The 17033-nt window shown below is 41.8% G+C and overlaps 1 protein-coding gene across 32 annotated transcripts in view; it reads left to right on the forward strand.

The window, feature by feature from the left end:
- Positions 1-16391, forward strand: part of LOC109906508 (receptor-type tyrosine-protein phosphatase delta-like) — a 643472-nt gene extending 627081 nt beyond the window's left edge. For all 32 annotated transcript variants that reach the window (XM_020504229.2, XM_031792038.1, XM_031792037.1 and 29 more), the window contains 7 exons: positions 5982-6267; positions 7682-7860; positions 7973-8099; positions 8377-8502; positions 9490-9644; positions 10077-10212; positions 12183-16391. In XM_020504229.2, coding sequence (XP_020359818.1) covers positions 5982-6267; positions 7682-7860; positions 7973-8099; positions 8377-8502; positions 9490-9644; positions 10077-10212; positions 12183-12251 — 1078 coding nt within the window. In that variant the 3' untranslated portion in view covers positions 12252-16391. The remainder of the gene's footprint in view (positions 1-5981; positions 6268-7681; positions 7861-7972; positions 8100-8376; positions 8503-9489; positions 9645-10076; positions 10213-12182) is intronic.
- Positions 16392-17033: the final 642 nt, after the last annotated feature.

Here is a 17033-nt window from a genome sequence, read left to right on the forward strand (position 1 = left end):
AGCGTTGTCACAGATATAGATAAAAACACAGAGGGAAAGAGAATGCGACAAGGAAGAGAGAGCGAAGAAAGAGGGAAGAAAGAGTTGGAGGGTAGGAGGAGGAGCGGGAATAGATGACATGAGCTGCATATCACCGACTGAGAGCCGTAGGGAGTTGTCCTACTAGCTTTGTTGGATGTTTTTCTCTTCTCAATCTGAAAGTATTTACTACAACAGAGTAAGGATTACCGGTGTCAGTGCCCTTGGCGAAACGTAAATCCCTTTCGCACACACACACACACACACACACACCCAAACACCTGTCCTCCCCACACTAACATCCACGCATCAGCGCTCCATGAGTATCCAGCTTATCCCCGGGGTTATTACAAAATAAAATACCAAATAAAGCACTTACTTCTCACTTCCAATGACAAGAAGGAATAAACTCCAGACAGAGGCAAAAGAAGAATGTAGCCGTCTGCCTCTCTTCAGACTGGGGAGTTATAGGAGTCTCTGGTGTGTGTGTGTGTGTGTGTGTGTGTGTGTGTGTGTGTGTGTGTGTGTGTGTGTGTGTGTGTGTGTGTGTGTGTGTGTGTGTGTGTGTGTGTGTGTGTGTGTGTGTGTGTGTGTGTGTGTGTGTGTGTGTGTGTGTGTGTGTGTGTATATGTGTGTATATGTGTGTATATGTGTGTGACTGTGTGTGACTGTGTGTGACTGTGTGTGTGTGTGACTGTGAGCGCGTGTGTCCTGTGAGAGAGCCAGAGAGAGAGATAGCTAAAGGGAGAGAGAGGGGGACAGAAAATTAAACTGAGATAGAGTAAGCAAGAAGATACAAATGTATGTCTGAAGAATGTACAATAAAAGGGATTACCAAAGAATACCAATTACTACAAGCTGAAGTAAATTAGACCTAGTCGCAGAATCAGTTTAAATAGAAAAATCCAGACTTTTTACGGCGAACCAGAATGCAGGAGATAAAGGGAGTGTAGAGATTCAAATCCGTACGGAAGCATCTCACACAATACCACATCTCTCATGCCTTGTCAGACCACCATTTTGAAAATATATATTTTTTTCCATCCTTCCATTTTTGTATTTTAACTCTTGCATCAAATCCCCGTCATTTGCGTGAAAAAAAGACGGAGGTACAGGGGGTGGAGATTGGGGTGCCTTGTGAGAAATCGTTGGTGAGTGGGTAACCCGCCATTCTATTGGCCAACGTGCAATCACTGGAGAATAAACTGGATGAGCTCCGTTCAAGACTATCCTACCAACGGGACATTAAAATCTGTAATATCTTATGTTTCACGGAGTCGTGGCTGAACAACGACACAAATAATATACAGTTGCCTGGGTTTTCCCTGTTAAGGGAAAGCTGTTAAGGAAAAACAAATGTGCCGTATAATTAACTGCATTGTACAGTCACTAGGATTAATTAGCTGGCCAGGCTATTGTTTGCAGGAAAACACTTATTCCATGTTCCCTGTAAGAAATCAGTGTTGCAACACTCAAACTGACCAAAAGAGATAATCAGAGTAGGTGTGGGTGTGAACCAATCCTAAAGAAACATTGTTTTTAGCTTTCACACAACACAAATCAGTGTAATTTCTTTTGACAGTTTGTTGAACATATTTTCATTAGAGACTTTCTCTCAAACACGCATCGACAAAAACAAACGCACACGACACACATACAATAATTTCATCTGTAATGGCCCCTGGAGTCGAAGGAGCAGAATTAATTTGACACACAAACACACACAACACACATACAATAATTTAATCTGTAATGGCCTCTGGAGTGGAAGGAGCAGAATTAATGTCTGACCAAAGTCGACCGTGTCTCAAGCGCTATTATTGATTTAGCTGCTTTGTTGTCACGCCCAGACAGAGACCCCAATTTACCCAGGCTTCAAGAGTGCACATTACGAACGGGACAGTAGAGGAGCCTCCCAGATATGACATTGTTGTCACACAGAAACCCATGGTCACTGTCACTCTTGTCTGTCTACTATCCACTTCAGACCTTCCCATCGATGGTCGTATTTAAGTCATGCTCAATAGCGAGCTAGCCATCTCAACATTACTTTGGATGACATGCCTTGTAAAAACGTGACAGTCATCGACAATGAGGTGAGGATAAGTGGTTGGTGTTCTGTTTTTAAAATAGTCTCGCCTGGTTTCAAAGTGCTTTGTGTCTTTTGTTCATAAAAAATGTCTTCCCTGTTGAAGCCAGGCAAGTGCATGGCAATTAGGAGCATTGGGGTTTTGAGTTTACTTGTGTTTTTTATAATGAGTGACAAAACAATTAATTTGGATTATCATTATTCAATTTGATGTTGTAGGACTTCCCACAGTATTATATGCCCATTGTAATCACAGTGCGTAAAAAGTTCACTAGTAAAATGATTGACTAGTGTGAGTTTGCTCAGTTTATAGTCTGAAGCTCATTAGAGAGTAACTTTAAGTAGGCCTATGCGAGATTGCATCTTAAGTCCTGTGGCCAACATTGACGCTCAAGCTTTCAACAAAGGTTCATAGAAAAATGGAAATGTCCTACAACACAGGATCAAAGTTAACTATCCCTATATTTCAACAGAACACTTTATATCATACGTGGAAAACTTCCCAAACCCAGCCGTGGACATCAGCCAACATTTCCCCCGAGGAGCAGTGAAGAAGGATATTATTGAAAGTACATCCATGTGTTCTCTCTCGCTCTCTCTCCGCATGAGGTGAAGTCATCGTCTCTTGTGGGGGGCGCATATTGTAAAAGTCCCCCACCCACCCCCACGGAGCACTGAACTAGGTTCTGTGTTTCAGCAGTTCCATTCTGTTCTCAGTGACCCACAGGGTTGCGGACCGTTGTGCTCCTATTGGAATCAGGGCCGTTCAGGCATATGGGTTCACAGGGAGACGTCACAACGGACATTATTGAATGTAACCGGGATCGCCAGCCCTTCCTGCAGCTCTTTGCGTCTCTCAAAGAGCAGCACTGGTTCAATGCTGGGAGAATTAAAGAGACATTTAGAAAAATGTCCCTTTTTTGCTGCGACAGACATACTCTTTGGTGGTTATTGTATGATTCGTACTCTGTCTACTTGAACAATAGGTAAGGCACAGACTGACATTGAAGGTTCATGTTAGAGTGGGAATGTTAGAGTAGTGTCTCGTATGAATAGGAGGAAGGAATAAACATAAGTCTACAGGAAAGGAGTCTAGTCTTCTGCAAGGAAGTCAGTCTTTAATGACCTTATTGCCTAATCCCATAGTGAAATTAATTATTCTCAACCTATTTCTCCTCGAGTGGCAAGACTACGGTCTAGTCTCACACATCACACGATGGGTTAAGAATTAGTCATTGGGTGCGTCTGAAATGGTATCCTATTCACTATATAGAGCACTACTTTTGACCAGGGCCCATAGAGGAAAGGGTGCAATTTGGGATGCTGCCAGTGTCTCCTTTTGAGATTGTGGAGAACAATGTAACCATACTGCAGGAGGGTTTATAGACACACACGTTTACAAGTATACACGCAAACACACATAATCCTGTTTTGGTATGATTTTATCTCTGATGAAACTACGTTGCCATTCAGACAGTCTCATTGTATTTAGTAGCCATACGCTAAAACTAATCTTGAATAGAAGGGAAGCATTTTGATATACAGTGTAAATGGAAATGAGTGGAAATAATTGCACAGCCTTCTGGTCACCATTATAAGCCATACACTGAACTTTTATGGTGAATTTGAAGTTAATGGTTTGGTTGGTCTGTGTCTGTTTAATGGGTGAATGGAGTGTAAAAAGGCGGCTTGAGAGGTTGCCCGACCAAAATAGATTCAGTAACAATACCAACATGTAATTGCTTTTACTTTGTCTAGGCTTTATCTACTCCAGGTCCAGTTGCAGCTGTATTTTTCAGTGTACAATCTCCCCATTCCCCAAACTCTGAAAAAACTTTGAAAACACATTAGCCTAACACTGATGTCTGCCGATGTCCAAAGCAGCTGGCTGCGCCTGTCAGAGCATCCAGTGTCAGTTCTTTAGTGCGGGGGGGGGGGGGCTAACAGGCCCCAAATCAGGGCCAACCATCCCCCAGGACTGCCAAATGTACGGAGCCTCTCTTTCTCTCTCTGCCGATAATGGACGAGGCGAGTGGCTATGTCACCCCCGCTCCTCCCTCCTGTTCTTCCTCCACCTGCCCATCTCTTGATGCTGTCACTCTGTCACTGGCATGCTCACAGGTCATTACTCTCCGGCGTTTGAGACTGGACTGTAAAGTGGCGAAGGATTAGAAACAGCTGGGGCCGGGGTAGGAAATGTCTTGCGCTTGCCGTGTTTTCTCCCCCCACCATCCTTAGACCCTGGATGTGATTCATATCCCCAAATATTCCTGAGACGTTTTCACACACAATATTTTAGGATCACGTGTGGTTCAGACACACACACACACACACACACACACCAATCTCTTAGAAAGCCCAGCAACACCCATGAGCATCTGTGTAATACCTCAAGAGTCACGATAAAGCCAACATCAAAACACGTCCCCAAATCAATCAGGTAACGTCGGCCATTTTAAGCGCAACCACAATGATTTGCAGCAACAAACGACTCACTTATACGATTTAATTCCCTCTCCACTGCACCATGGCACATTAGCCAGACTTGGGCCCCGGGGACTATCTTAACTCCCTCTTGAGTTTTTCTTCACTCCTTTTTTCCTCTGTATAAATGAAAAACAAATGGCCTATCAGGGGAAGAGAGGCAGGGGAGCGTTGGTCACACCTCGTAGCCATGTCGACTTAATGGGTTGAATAACCTATTTACTTTAGAGCAGCCAGGCAACAACTGTCTTGTCAATGCTCGGCTGGGGAAGATGTGAGCTGTCAGGCGGACTAGAGTTTACTCTCTCTGCGATGTCATTGCCCCAAAAAATGAAGAAGAAAAACAGCATAATATTCAAATGAGACATCTCCCCTCAGCAGTCTTTCCATGTGGTTACGTTTATAAAGCATGTGTTGCTATCTGACCTGAATAGAGGAGCTCAAACTGAAACAGTAGCCATACATTTTCCTTCCTTCTTTCTTTTAAAACTTTTTTCTGACTCTAATGTGAAAATGTGCCAATGAGAGTATTAATGAAGAGGCCTGTCTTTCAGTGCCTTCTGATTTTAGCACAGTGCGCTAAGCTAATGGCAGTAATTGAAGTTAGCTGCGCTCCTCTCCGACAAAGTTACCTGGCAAATGTACCCGCCTCTAAGTCACACAGGGGGGGCAGGTGCACCACGATTGCAGTACCAGCAGAGAGCCACACTTTAGACAAGACCACTGCAGCTAGAGCTATTCTCCTCCACCCGCTGCCTCTGCACCACCACTTTGATTACGCTCCAAGCCAAAACGGTCAGCTCTGCTGTGGCCAAGGGGATAGCAATGAAGGTCAAGGGGTTTGCCCCTTGGTCTGGTCCCTGTGTAGCCAGGGAGCTTCTTAGGTCTCCTCACCACTGAGACAGGGCACCTCTCCCAGTGTGGATCTGTCACTCATTCTCTACCAATGGAGAGTAATCATTCTCATCATAGGTGAATGGTCTTGCACAGCAGATAGTGGTGCACTGGGGTATGAAGGGTATATGTTAGGCCTGGATACAGAATAGAAAAATGTTCGAGTGAAAACCCCAGATGTAGTTTTAGGTAATTACTGTTGTAAAATAACTCAGTTCCAGCTGTAGATGAAATGGTGATTCTAACTAGGCCTGTTATCTGTTTATACATAATCATTTATCCTCATGAAGATATTATCTCAAAGGTGCATCATGGTTTACATCTGTCAAGATGGATGAGCCACTAAAATAGCCACTAAAATATTTCATCAATTGCCAACGCGGCTCAAAACGAGTCAATACCAAGTCAACCTCCCAGCACTGATTGTTCCCTACACAGGCTATTGTGTCTCTTAAGGGGGCCAATATCAAGTTTGTCATCTTTGTTTTGTCTCTAGTGCCGGGGTCGGGCGCACGGGCTGCTTCATCGTAATCGACGCCATGATGGAGCGCATCAAGCATGAGAAGACGGTGGACATCTACGGCCACGTGACGCTGATGCGCGCCCAGCGGAACTACATGGTGCAGACGGAGGACCAGTATGTGTTCATCCACGACGCGCTCCAGGAGGCCGTCACCTGCGGCACCACCGAAGTGCCTGCCCGAAACCTCTACGCCTACATCCAGAAGCTGACCGGGATCGAGGGTGGAGAGAACGTCTCAGGCATGGAGCTGGAGTTCAAGGTAAGCCGCCCTGTGCCTTATTATTGGACTTGAATTTAATTTCAAATTCTTTGTCGATAATTAGAAAAGTCCACACAGAAATTACCGCTATTTTAAGGGGGGAAAAATTCAGTTCAGTGCAAGCTAGTTGTAAAAGTAGCTTGCACAGGAGTCTTACATGAGTAAGCATGCAGTTTATTGCAAAAATATATTGCAAAAGGAATAGTTAAACTGATAAAGCAGCATTGCCCGCTACAGACAAACAGCCAACGTAAAGACATTGGACTGGATGCTAACCAAAGAGCAATGTGCTCCAGCTCATATCCTGCTTTTGTTCCTAAGGCCCATGCCGACGAAAGAGGCACTGGCTACATGAAGAAAAGAAGAAGAAAAAACTTACTAGCACCAGTCCCTTTTTATGTCCAATTTTGTCTGATCCCATGTGAGGTTTTACAGAAAACTTAAATGTATTGTATTTACCGAAAGTCAGAGGGTGGTTAGATATTTTTTCATGTAAAAACCCCAGGCCTCTTGCCCCCGCCATCCTCCCCAACTCCCCCAGCTGCAAGTCACATCCTGGCCCTGGCGTCATTGATTGGCCAGTCTCAGTACCACTACTCACAGACACTTTTCCAATTCCCATTAGCCCAGCGAGACAGCGTGGGGCCTGTGGTTTCCCCCATTCCAGTTAGTTGCCTTCCTTTTGTAACCCGACTTGGGTTAAGTCCCCCCCTTTGGTTACCCCTTTCCCCTTTCCGTTCCACCCTTATGGTTATAAGAGGGGTAGTTTTACAGCAAAATGTCAAACACAGGTTTTCCCCCATGACTAGGACAGTTGCCAGAGGGGGCTTAGAACATACACCCTGCATTTACAATGAGCGGGCTCCACTACCAACCCACCCACCCGTCATAGTCAGCCAATCTGCAGTGTGTTATATGTGCTGGATGTAAAGCTTGTTTGCCTTGCTTGTCACGCACCTACTTCCCTTGGCCAATGATGAATGGTGATACCCCTAAGAGATGTGAAACAGGTTACCCCTGGCCCTGTCCACGTCGGGCTTGCCGCAGCATCCATTTTCATGTTCATCACAAAATAAAACATTTTGCACCTCACTGCAAATCTGAGTGCAACAGTAATCCACTTGGTTCCCCTTACACACCTAATGTTAACATTAAATATGTAAGTACTGTAGATGCAGTAAACAGCGTAGCCTTTTTCCGTTCAGAATTGTTGGCAGCCGAGAACCCATGATCTTCCAAAGGCCTCCCCTCACTTTGGTAGCATGTGATTATTAATAACGTTCACGTCTTTATATTAAACAAACCCCCTGTTTTTTATGTTAACCACAAGCCAGGCACTGGGGAAATAAATGGAAGAGAGCTGTGTTCGCCAACATTCACATAACCGCAGTGCTTCTTATCTACCTCTCTGTAGCGTTTAGCCAACACTAAAGCCCATACGTCGCGATTCATCAGTGCCAATCTCCCCTGCAACAAGTTCAAGAACCGCCTTGTGAACATAATGCCATACGAGTCCACACGAGTGTGTCTTCAGCCAATCCGAGGGGTGGAGGGCTCCGACTACATCAATGCCAGTTTCATTGATGGATACAGGTGAGCTTTCAACTCTGTTGACCAAGATAGTTGAATAAAGGACTCAAATGGTAGTCCACGTTTACCATGTATTCTGTGTTACTTAAGAGAGCATATTGTTTTATGTCCACAGGCAACAGAAAGCCTATATTGCCACACAAGGGCCTCTAGCAGAGACCACGGAGGACTTCTGGAGGATGCTCTGGGAACACAACTCCACAATCGTGGTCATGCTAACGAAGCTCAGAGAAATGGGCAGGGTATGTTATGCAAAATGATGTTGTCTCTGTGCACTCTGTTTCCTGTGCTAATCAAATGTTGCTGCTTCTTTAACAATACATATAACAATTTTGCTACTTCAACTTCTCCTTTCTATGTAGTTCTTGAACTATGCAAAATAAATTGAATTCAGACCAACAATGACACGTGCAACCACAATCTGTAAGATATCCAGGCACTCTGCTGGAGTTTCAGTGTTCCGTACAAGGTAGTATATCGCTCATGGAGTTTGTTTCTGTTGTTTTTCCACCGCTGCAGGAAAAATGCCACCAGTATTGGCCAGCAGAGAGGTCGGCCAGATACCAGTACTTTGTGGTGGACCCCATGGCTGAGTACAACATGCCCCAGTACATCCTGAGAGAGTTCAAAGTGACTGACGCCAGGGTAAGTGCTGTACTGTAATACAGCCCTCATTTACTGTCTAAATAGTCATTGAGATTTGACAGTGCTAGAAAGCGTTCCCGACTTTGTACTTTTTGTCCAAATATATCAGATTCGTTGTTTACAGTGTGGAGTTTGGTCAAACGGAAAATCTGTCTACTTTGAAGTCTTTGTCTTTGAACAACTGTGTCTCTGTTTGATGATAAAAACAGAGACAACATTTTTGGAGCCATTTGATTTTAACAGTTCAGATTGAGACATTGTTGACAGCATCAGTTGGCTGACTCCTACTGTTTTTGTAATTTTTTACTGTGCAGTAGTCTTAAAGCCAGCATCTGGGCCCAAGAATCACCAAACTTGATGATTTAAAAGGAATATATGCACAAATATATGAGGGAATTATGACATGTGTCAATGGTGTAAAAACAAATACTGCTTCTGGCAGCTTTGAGCCGCTGGGAGTTTTTAATTCCATCAAAGGCTTACACTGATAAATGGTGCAGGCTTCTCCTTTGTAGTGTGTGTTATACTGGGACCTGAATAGGATTACTTCCCCTTATCAAGGGGATACAATATCACTTAAGTAATGCACACCCTCAAAGACGTCATTTCAAGAGCCTGCCGAACACAGGCACATCAAAGGACTTAGTGTCTTTAGTATTCATATATTAATACATTCAGGTGAAAATGACATATCTTTAGTAACAAACGCCTGTCTGGTGCTTAAAACTGTGCGCCTCTGTGCACCCTGATTTGCTAACAACTGGTATCTTCAATAGAAACGCACACACAAGCCTGTGTCATTACTGAGACATATTGAGATAGTCAGTTTTCCTTTTTTTCCTTCACTATCTTCCGACTTGGCCTGTTTGTCAAGTGCATTAGACGGGTTGCCTTGACTTCATCACTTGCACTTTGTCATTTTTCCATATCTTTGGTGTGACATTCCATTCAAGTGTGCACACTGTATTCTCTCTCCCTATTTTCCAGGACGGACAGTCTCGGACGGTCAGGCAGTTTCAGTTTACAGACTGGCCCGAGCAAGGAGTGCCAAAATCGGGAGAGGGCTTCATCGATTTTATTGGCCAAGTGCATAAAACAAAAGAACAGTTTGGTCAAGATGGGCCTATCTCAGTCCATTGTAGGTAAGGATCATATTTTATGTTCAACTGAGTTTTATATCATACACAGATGGTAAGCAAGTACAATAAAAGACCACAAGATTTAATGGTATTTAAAAGATTTAGCTCGACTTGCAACGGAAATAGTGATGCTTTACTTTGATCCTACTAGGATAAAAGATAAGATCAAAGATCTGTCCAGATATTAAATTAGCTCCCAGACACCCCACAGCAGAGTCCTCTGACATACCATGGCAGGTGGGGGAAATAAATATATATATAAATAAATATAAACAGTCTAGAGAACAAAGACAAGTAACAACAGTCTAGTTTTGACTGTGTTTTGTCTGGTCATGTCTGTTTTTTTCCGGCCACGTGTGGTTTTGTCAGGTCTTGTTGTCAACAGCTTGGAGGTTCTCAGACTGTTTATTTAGTGATTGATCATCTTTCTCGCAGTGCGGGCGTGGGTAGGACCGGAGTCTTCATCACCCTCAGCATCGTATTAGAGAGGATGAGGTACGAGGGCGTGGTGGATATTTTCCAGACGGTGAAAATGCTCCGGACACAGAGACCGGCCATGGTGCAGACAGAGGTGAGATGCCCTGTATACTGTACTCTCCACACCTCTCACCTTATGGAGGTCGACCAAGCATGATACATAACCGACTGACCTAGCTGCCACTATACACAGTGTTCAGACTCCTTGACTTTTTCCACATTTTGTTGCGTTACAGCCTTATTCTAAAATATATTACATTGTTTTTTCCCCTCAACAATCTACACACAATAACCCATAATGACAAAGCAAAAAATATGTTTTTAAACATTTTTGCAAATGTATTACAAATAAAAAACTGATATCACATTTACATACGTATTCAGACCCTTTACCCAGTATTTTGCTGAAGCACCTTTGGCAGCAATTACAGCATCGAGTCTTCTTGGGTGTGACACTACATGCTTGGCACACCTGTATTTGGGGAGTTTTTCTCATTCTTCTCTGCAGATCCTCCCAAGCTCTGTCAGGTTGAATGGGGAGCGTTGTTGCAAAGCTATTTTCAGGCTCAAGTCCGGTTCAAGTCCGGGCTCTGGCATGGCCACTCAAGGACATTCAGAGACTTGTCCTGAAGCCACTCCTGCGTCGTCTTGGCTGTTTGCCTACGGCCGTTGGAAGGTGAACTCTCGTCCTGTTGGGAGGTGAACCCTCGCCCTAGTCTGAGGTCCTGAGCGCTCTGGAGCAGGTTTTCATCACGGATCTCTCTGTACTTTGCTCTTTTCATCTTTCGCTCGATCCTGACCAGTCTCCCAGTCCTTGCCGCTGAAAAACATCCCTACAGCATGATGCTGCAACCACTATGCTTGGTGCTAGGTTTTCTCCAGATGTGATGCTTGGCATTCAGGCCAAAAAGTTTCATCTTGGTTTCATCAGACCAGAGAATCTTGTTTCTCATGGTCTGACAGTCTTTAGGTGCCTTTTACTGAGGAGTGGCTTCCGTCTGGCCACTCTACCAGAAAGGCCTGATTGGTGGAGTGCTGCACAGATGGTTGTCCATCTGGAAGTTTCTCCCATCTCCACAGAGGAACTCTAGAGTTCTGTCAAGGTGACCATTGGGGTATTGGTCACCTCCCTGACCAAAGCCCCTTCTCCACCGATTGCTCAGTTTGGCCGGGCGGCCAACTCCAGAAGAGGCTTGGTTTTTCCAAACTTCTTCTATTTAAGAATGATGGATGCCACTGTATTCTTGGGGACCTTCAATACTGCAGAAATGTTTTGGCACCCTTCCCCAGATCTGTGCCTCAACACAATCCTGTCTCGGAGCTCTACGATCCAATCATTTTAATTTACCACAAGTGGACTCCAATCAATTTGTAGAAACATCTCAAGGATGATCAATGGAAACAGGATGCTCCTGAGCTCAATTTCGAGTCTCATAGCAAAGTGTCTGAATACTTATATAAATATGTTTTGTTCTGTTTTATACATTTGCTAAAATGTCTAAAACTGTTTTCGCTTTATCATTATGGAATATTATGTGTAGATTGCTGAGTTTTTATTTTATTTAATCCATTTTAGAATAAGTCTGTAACATAACAAAATGTGGAGAAAGTCAAGGGGTCTGAATGCTTTCTGAAGGCACTGTATTGTTAACTGTTAGGCAGGTAGCAAACCACAGCATTATATGGGATGTTTTCTGTATTTTGAAAGTTACATATGTTGAAAACTTGATTCCCTACGAGCAAAGAAAATGTCAACAATGGACTAATGAAACAAATACCAAAATATAGTTTTTGGGTGGGATTTTCCTTTGAAATCAGAAATCTTCTACTCTGTGGTGATTCAAGTAAGTTTTTTTCTAAGCTTATTTATCAAATTTCCGAGCAGCAGCAAATCAAAATGTGACAGTTGCAGACAGAGAAAAAAGACAATGATAGAGGCCAGTGAAACTAAAGAGAGACAAAAAAGAAAAGAGCACTAGACAGACAGAAAAATTTTCCTGGTTGGAAAATAGTGACGAACAGTTTGAACTAATGTCACATTTTCTTTCTCTCCTTTCTTCTCAGGATCAATACCAGTTCTGTTACAGAGCTGGCTTGGAATACCTTGGGAGCTTTGACCACTATGCTACGTAAGAGTCCCTGTCCCGGAGGAAAAGCAGAAGGCCCTTGGACAACCCCAGCGAGCCTCTCTTCTGAGCCATAATTTCCTGTTTGAGAAAGTACTTCTTAACTCCTAGCTAATGACTCAATTAAGTGTTGGATGTGAGACACAAAAATGTCAAAAAATTTATAAAGATGATTCCTGGAGGACCAAGTGTTTCCCAAAACCCATGGAACTCACCCTGACGTGGGAAGGAGAGAGGGAATCCTGACTGTTGAAGCATCTTATGGAATATTTTTTATTCTTCTGTTGCTTCAAGGATTCGTCTTGGGTTCAAATAACTGAAAGAAACATAAACAAAAAAATAACAGAACGTACTATTACATCGACAAGTAATGCATCATATTACAAACCATAGGAGAGGCAAATGGAGGCACAGAGAATGGCTTAAAACTCGATGCACATTGTAAAGAGACATTTCTGTTCCACAATCAAACTACGCAGAGACAACTACCCATCAAAAAAGAAGACACCAGTGCTTGGTCCAATATGAAAAACAGGACACAGCTAAAGTAATAATTAATAATATACCCAGTTTCCTGTCACAACGTTCATCATTTAAACAATTGGGGGGGAAGAAGTGGGAATGTTTAAAGATATATGAAACAAATAAAACCTATTGATTTCGTTTTTTACTATACAGCTGAGATGTGCTTAATTTTGAACCATGTGAAATTTGATTTCCTTTTTTTAACAAAACAATCACTCGACAAAGTGAATCAAACAAAGTACTTGCGTAATCGTTCATTTTTTTCCTTCCCGAGTTGTATTTTTTAAAGCTGTAGAACTTTTCTAATGTATGCACCGTCATGCAGAGAAAGTCTTCGCTCTTTTCGGTTTTCTTGCTAATTTCTCTTTATGATTGTTTCTCGCACTTTGTGCAGTCCTGTATTCACACTACCAAATGTTGACTTTGTTACGGGGTTTTTAGTTTAGTTTTTTAGTTTTGTCTTATTTGTCCATGATCACATACACAATAACCTACTTACACCCATGTAATAAACTGGGGCTTTGTGGAATCAACAGGGATGAGCAAAGTATGAAGTTGCTGCTACCGATTATCTTAGTTCTTCCATGTTAGAATGATGGTAAAAGATGAGCACCTGATGGATAAAATACATGAAATGATATATACATATTTATGTTATATAAGATGACAGATATATACATTATATATGATTAATACATTTGCATAACATATAACATATGTATATTGAAATAAAGTACATAATTTATGGCTATATATGAAACGAAAGGATTGTATATGAAAGCTTATACAATGAGATTTCTATACTTTGGGGGAAATTAAGATATTTTTCACTGGAATGCACATCAGTAGGACAAAAACGCATTCTGATTCAGTGCATATTTTCTTGTGCAATAAATAGGTGTATTATAGATAGGGTTCATGTGGATACTTTGTTAGACATCATGACAATGTTGTTCCCGTGGTGAGGCTTGTTGGGAACGTCACGTATCACCAGTGTATATAGATACGCTCATACAGTCTGTAGTTCCATAGCAGAGCAGGGGGTCCCTTAGACTAAGTCATTGCTCCATACAATAGGGCAAGGTACATAGATGTAACTTTCATCTTGACGTTTTCAAACGCTCAATGGCATAACATGTTTTCATTTAGCATTTAGAGTGCCTTATATTTATACCTGTTTTTTATAACGTTCATTTAACACATTATTGTATTCTTTGAGAAGTCCGTGCATATAGAACATATAACAAACTGTATATTACATTTTTACCTTAAGTATTCATTTGTCACATAATATGAAATTATATATGCAAATACGTACATGGCAAGGCCCTATTTTCATTTTCTGTTGCCTTAATGTGGCTTAGTAAAAAGAATAAAACATCGAAGACTCCCATGTCGTTCACTGATACCTTCGCAGAAAGTCAATGTGCATTTGCAACAAACTAGGACTATTCAGTTTATTAAGACTATTAATGAGTCAATGCCACATGCCTGTTGTCAACAAAGACCATGGGAAAGATCGTGAGAATATTTGCAGAGTCAATGAGCTTTCCTGACTGTTCAAATAGGGCCGCATGTTTGACACTCCTTGTATAGACGAAGTGTATAGACACTCAGCCAAAGGATCCCTTCACTATGCCTTAGGCTTGAAAGTATTCAAATGATACGTTTATTTGCAGTTATAAACAGTTGCGGAAAGATACAAACTGTTGGAACAGGTTAGTGTTACAACTCTGACAATCCTTAAATGTGTGTTACGTCTGCTATCGTGGAGGACTTACTTCTACGGTTTTCGGGGTGGAGGACACAAAATATTTTGGACCCCTCTTTTATTTGACCCTCTTTGATGGCTCTGTGGATGTGCATTCCAGGTGCTTTCTTTCCCTTTTTATTTCATGTAGCTAAATTGTTTCATTTTTTGGATCTGTTGCTTTATATATATACACAACCTTTCAAAAGTTTGGGGTCACTTTGAAATGTCCTTGTTTTTGAAAGAAAAGCACATTTTTTGTTTATTAAAATAACATAAAATTGACTGGCTCTAACCAACGTCAACAGTGAAGAGGCATCCGGGATGCCTTCTAGGCAGAGTTGCAAAGATTTTTTTTTATTTCAGACTGGCCAATAAAAAGAAAAGATTAAACTGGGCAAAAGAACACAGACACTGGACAGAAGAGACTGGTGTTTCGCGGGTAATATTTAATGAAGCTGCCAGTTGAGGACTTGTGACGTGTCTGTTTCTCAAACTAGACATTCTAATGTACTTGTCCTCTTGCTCTGTTGTGCACCGGGGGCCTCCCTCTCCTCTTTCTATTCTGGTTAGAGACTGTTTGCACTGTTCTGTGAAGGGAGTAGTACACAGCGTTGTACGAGATCTTCAGGTTCTTGGCAATTTCTCGCATGGAATAGCCTTCATTTCTCAGAACAAGAATAGACTGACGAGTTTCAGAAGAAAGGTCTTTGTTTCTGGCAATTTTGAGCCTGTAATCGAACCCACAAATGCTGATGCTCCAGATACTCAACTAGTCTAAAGAAGGCCAGATTTATTGCTTCTCTAATCAGGACAACGGTTTTCTAATGATCAATTCGCCTTTTAAAATGATAAACTTGGATTAGCTAACACAATGTGCCATTGGAATACAGGAGTGGTGGTTGCTGATAATGGGCCTCTGTACGCCTATGTAGATATTCCATTAAACATCAGCCGTTTCCAGCTACAAAAGTCATTTACAACATTAACAATGTCTACACTGTATTTCTAATCAATTTGATGTTATTTTAAAATGGGCTTTTCTTTCAAAAACAAGGACATTTCTAGGTGACCCCAAACTTTTGAACAGTAGTGTATGTATATATAATAAAACATTATTAAAGTGCTTTTATTATTTAACCTCGATGCCACATTTTATGTACCTAGTTCAGCAATCTTTGTACATTAATTGATCCACAACATTCATTTTATTTTCCTATCTTGATCTTTTGATTTCCCATTATGCATGGTGAAACATTGCAAAATGGCCGCAGCAGGCCTAGTAGGAAGAATTGCACTTTCTATATCTCTTTATACTATGCACTGCCCTATTGATTCTGAACCCAATAATATATTACTTGAACCCATCTGTAAGAATCTCCTTCAACGTTCACGTTGTGTGTATGTAAATAACACAAAAAAGGTATCAACTTTGAAAAAGACAAAAAAGAAAGTTTGTGGCAAAAAGAGCATCCATTCTGGTGCCATGATTACTCCAGAAGACGACTTTCCTAAATTTGTCCCAACCATCTGTTATTAACTAACGTGGCTTCGCCATTCAAGCTTGGAGTGTCATTACAGAAATAGACGTTGTGTTCTCTCTGCTCTCTATCTATCGCTCGTCTGGATGCATAGACTGAAATTAATTAATGAAATTGTAAACAAAAAAATGGCTTGTTTAAAGAATCATACAATTACCTCTGGTTAGTTGTAAGCGTAAATTGTTTTTTTTTCTGAATGAAAGGAGTGCTTTTTATTTTCTTACTTAGGTTACATTGGTGGCGAAATAAGTCTGTATGAAAATCAGTTATTTGCTGACACAAGTTCCATTTGTTATAAATGAATTCTATTAAACAATGTCTGTGTTATGCACCATGGTCTCACTTTTTTCCCTCCATTTCAAATTGACTTTGAAAGACTGATGAGGCCATTTTGCCTCTTGCTGGCAGTGTCATTAATGAAATCCATAGTTCTCCTGCCAAAAGAAAAATGGGGCTTCATCATGCCATAATGGATTTTCATAGTGCAATTAACTCTGTCATTGACACATCAGCTGAAACCTGGGCCTCAACTGTACATCTACCAATGACCACTGTTGGAAATTGGAGGGAAGGAACAAGAGAGACAATTTGAATTGTAATCCTAGACACACTATACTAAGCTTGTGATGGCCATGGCTGCGTTCAGTACGCTTTTACGGTCTGGAACGTTCAATTGAATGCTAACGGTGCTGTACTGAACAACCAGTTGAAAAATAGGGAGGTTGGGGAACACTGTCAGCATGCCCACTACCTTTTAAATACGTCACTCATTGCTTCAAGCTACACCCACCAAACGTGAGCAAATGTACCTCGAAGTCTGTTCAAGAACGTTTTGGAGGAACGTGTCATTCAGAACAAACCGTTCCGAACTGAACACACCTCAGGTTTTATAAGTTGCGTTATCGTGTCATGCCAGCTGAGAATTGCCTGTATTGTTAGTAATAGATATACGGTTAGACTATAGCTGGACATC

This window comes from Oncorhynchus kisutch, linkage group LG16, assembly GCF_002021735.2.
Source record: "Oncorhynchus kisutch isolate 150728-3 linkage group LG16, Okis_V2, whole genome shotgun sequence".
Lineage (NCBI taxonomy): Eukaryota > Metazoa > Chordata > Actinopteri > Salmoniformes > Salmonidae > Oncorhynchus > Oncorhynchus kisutch.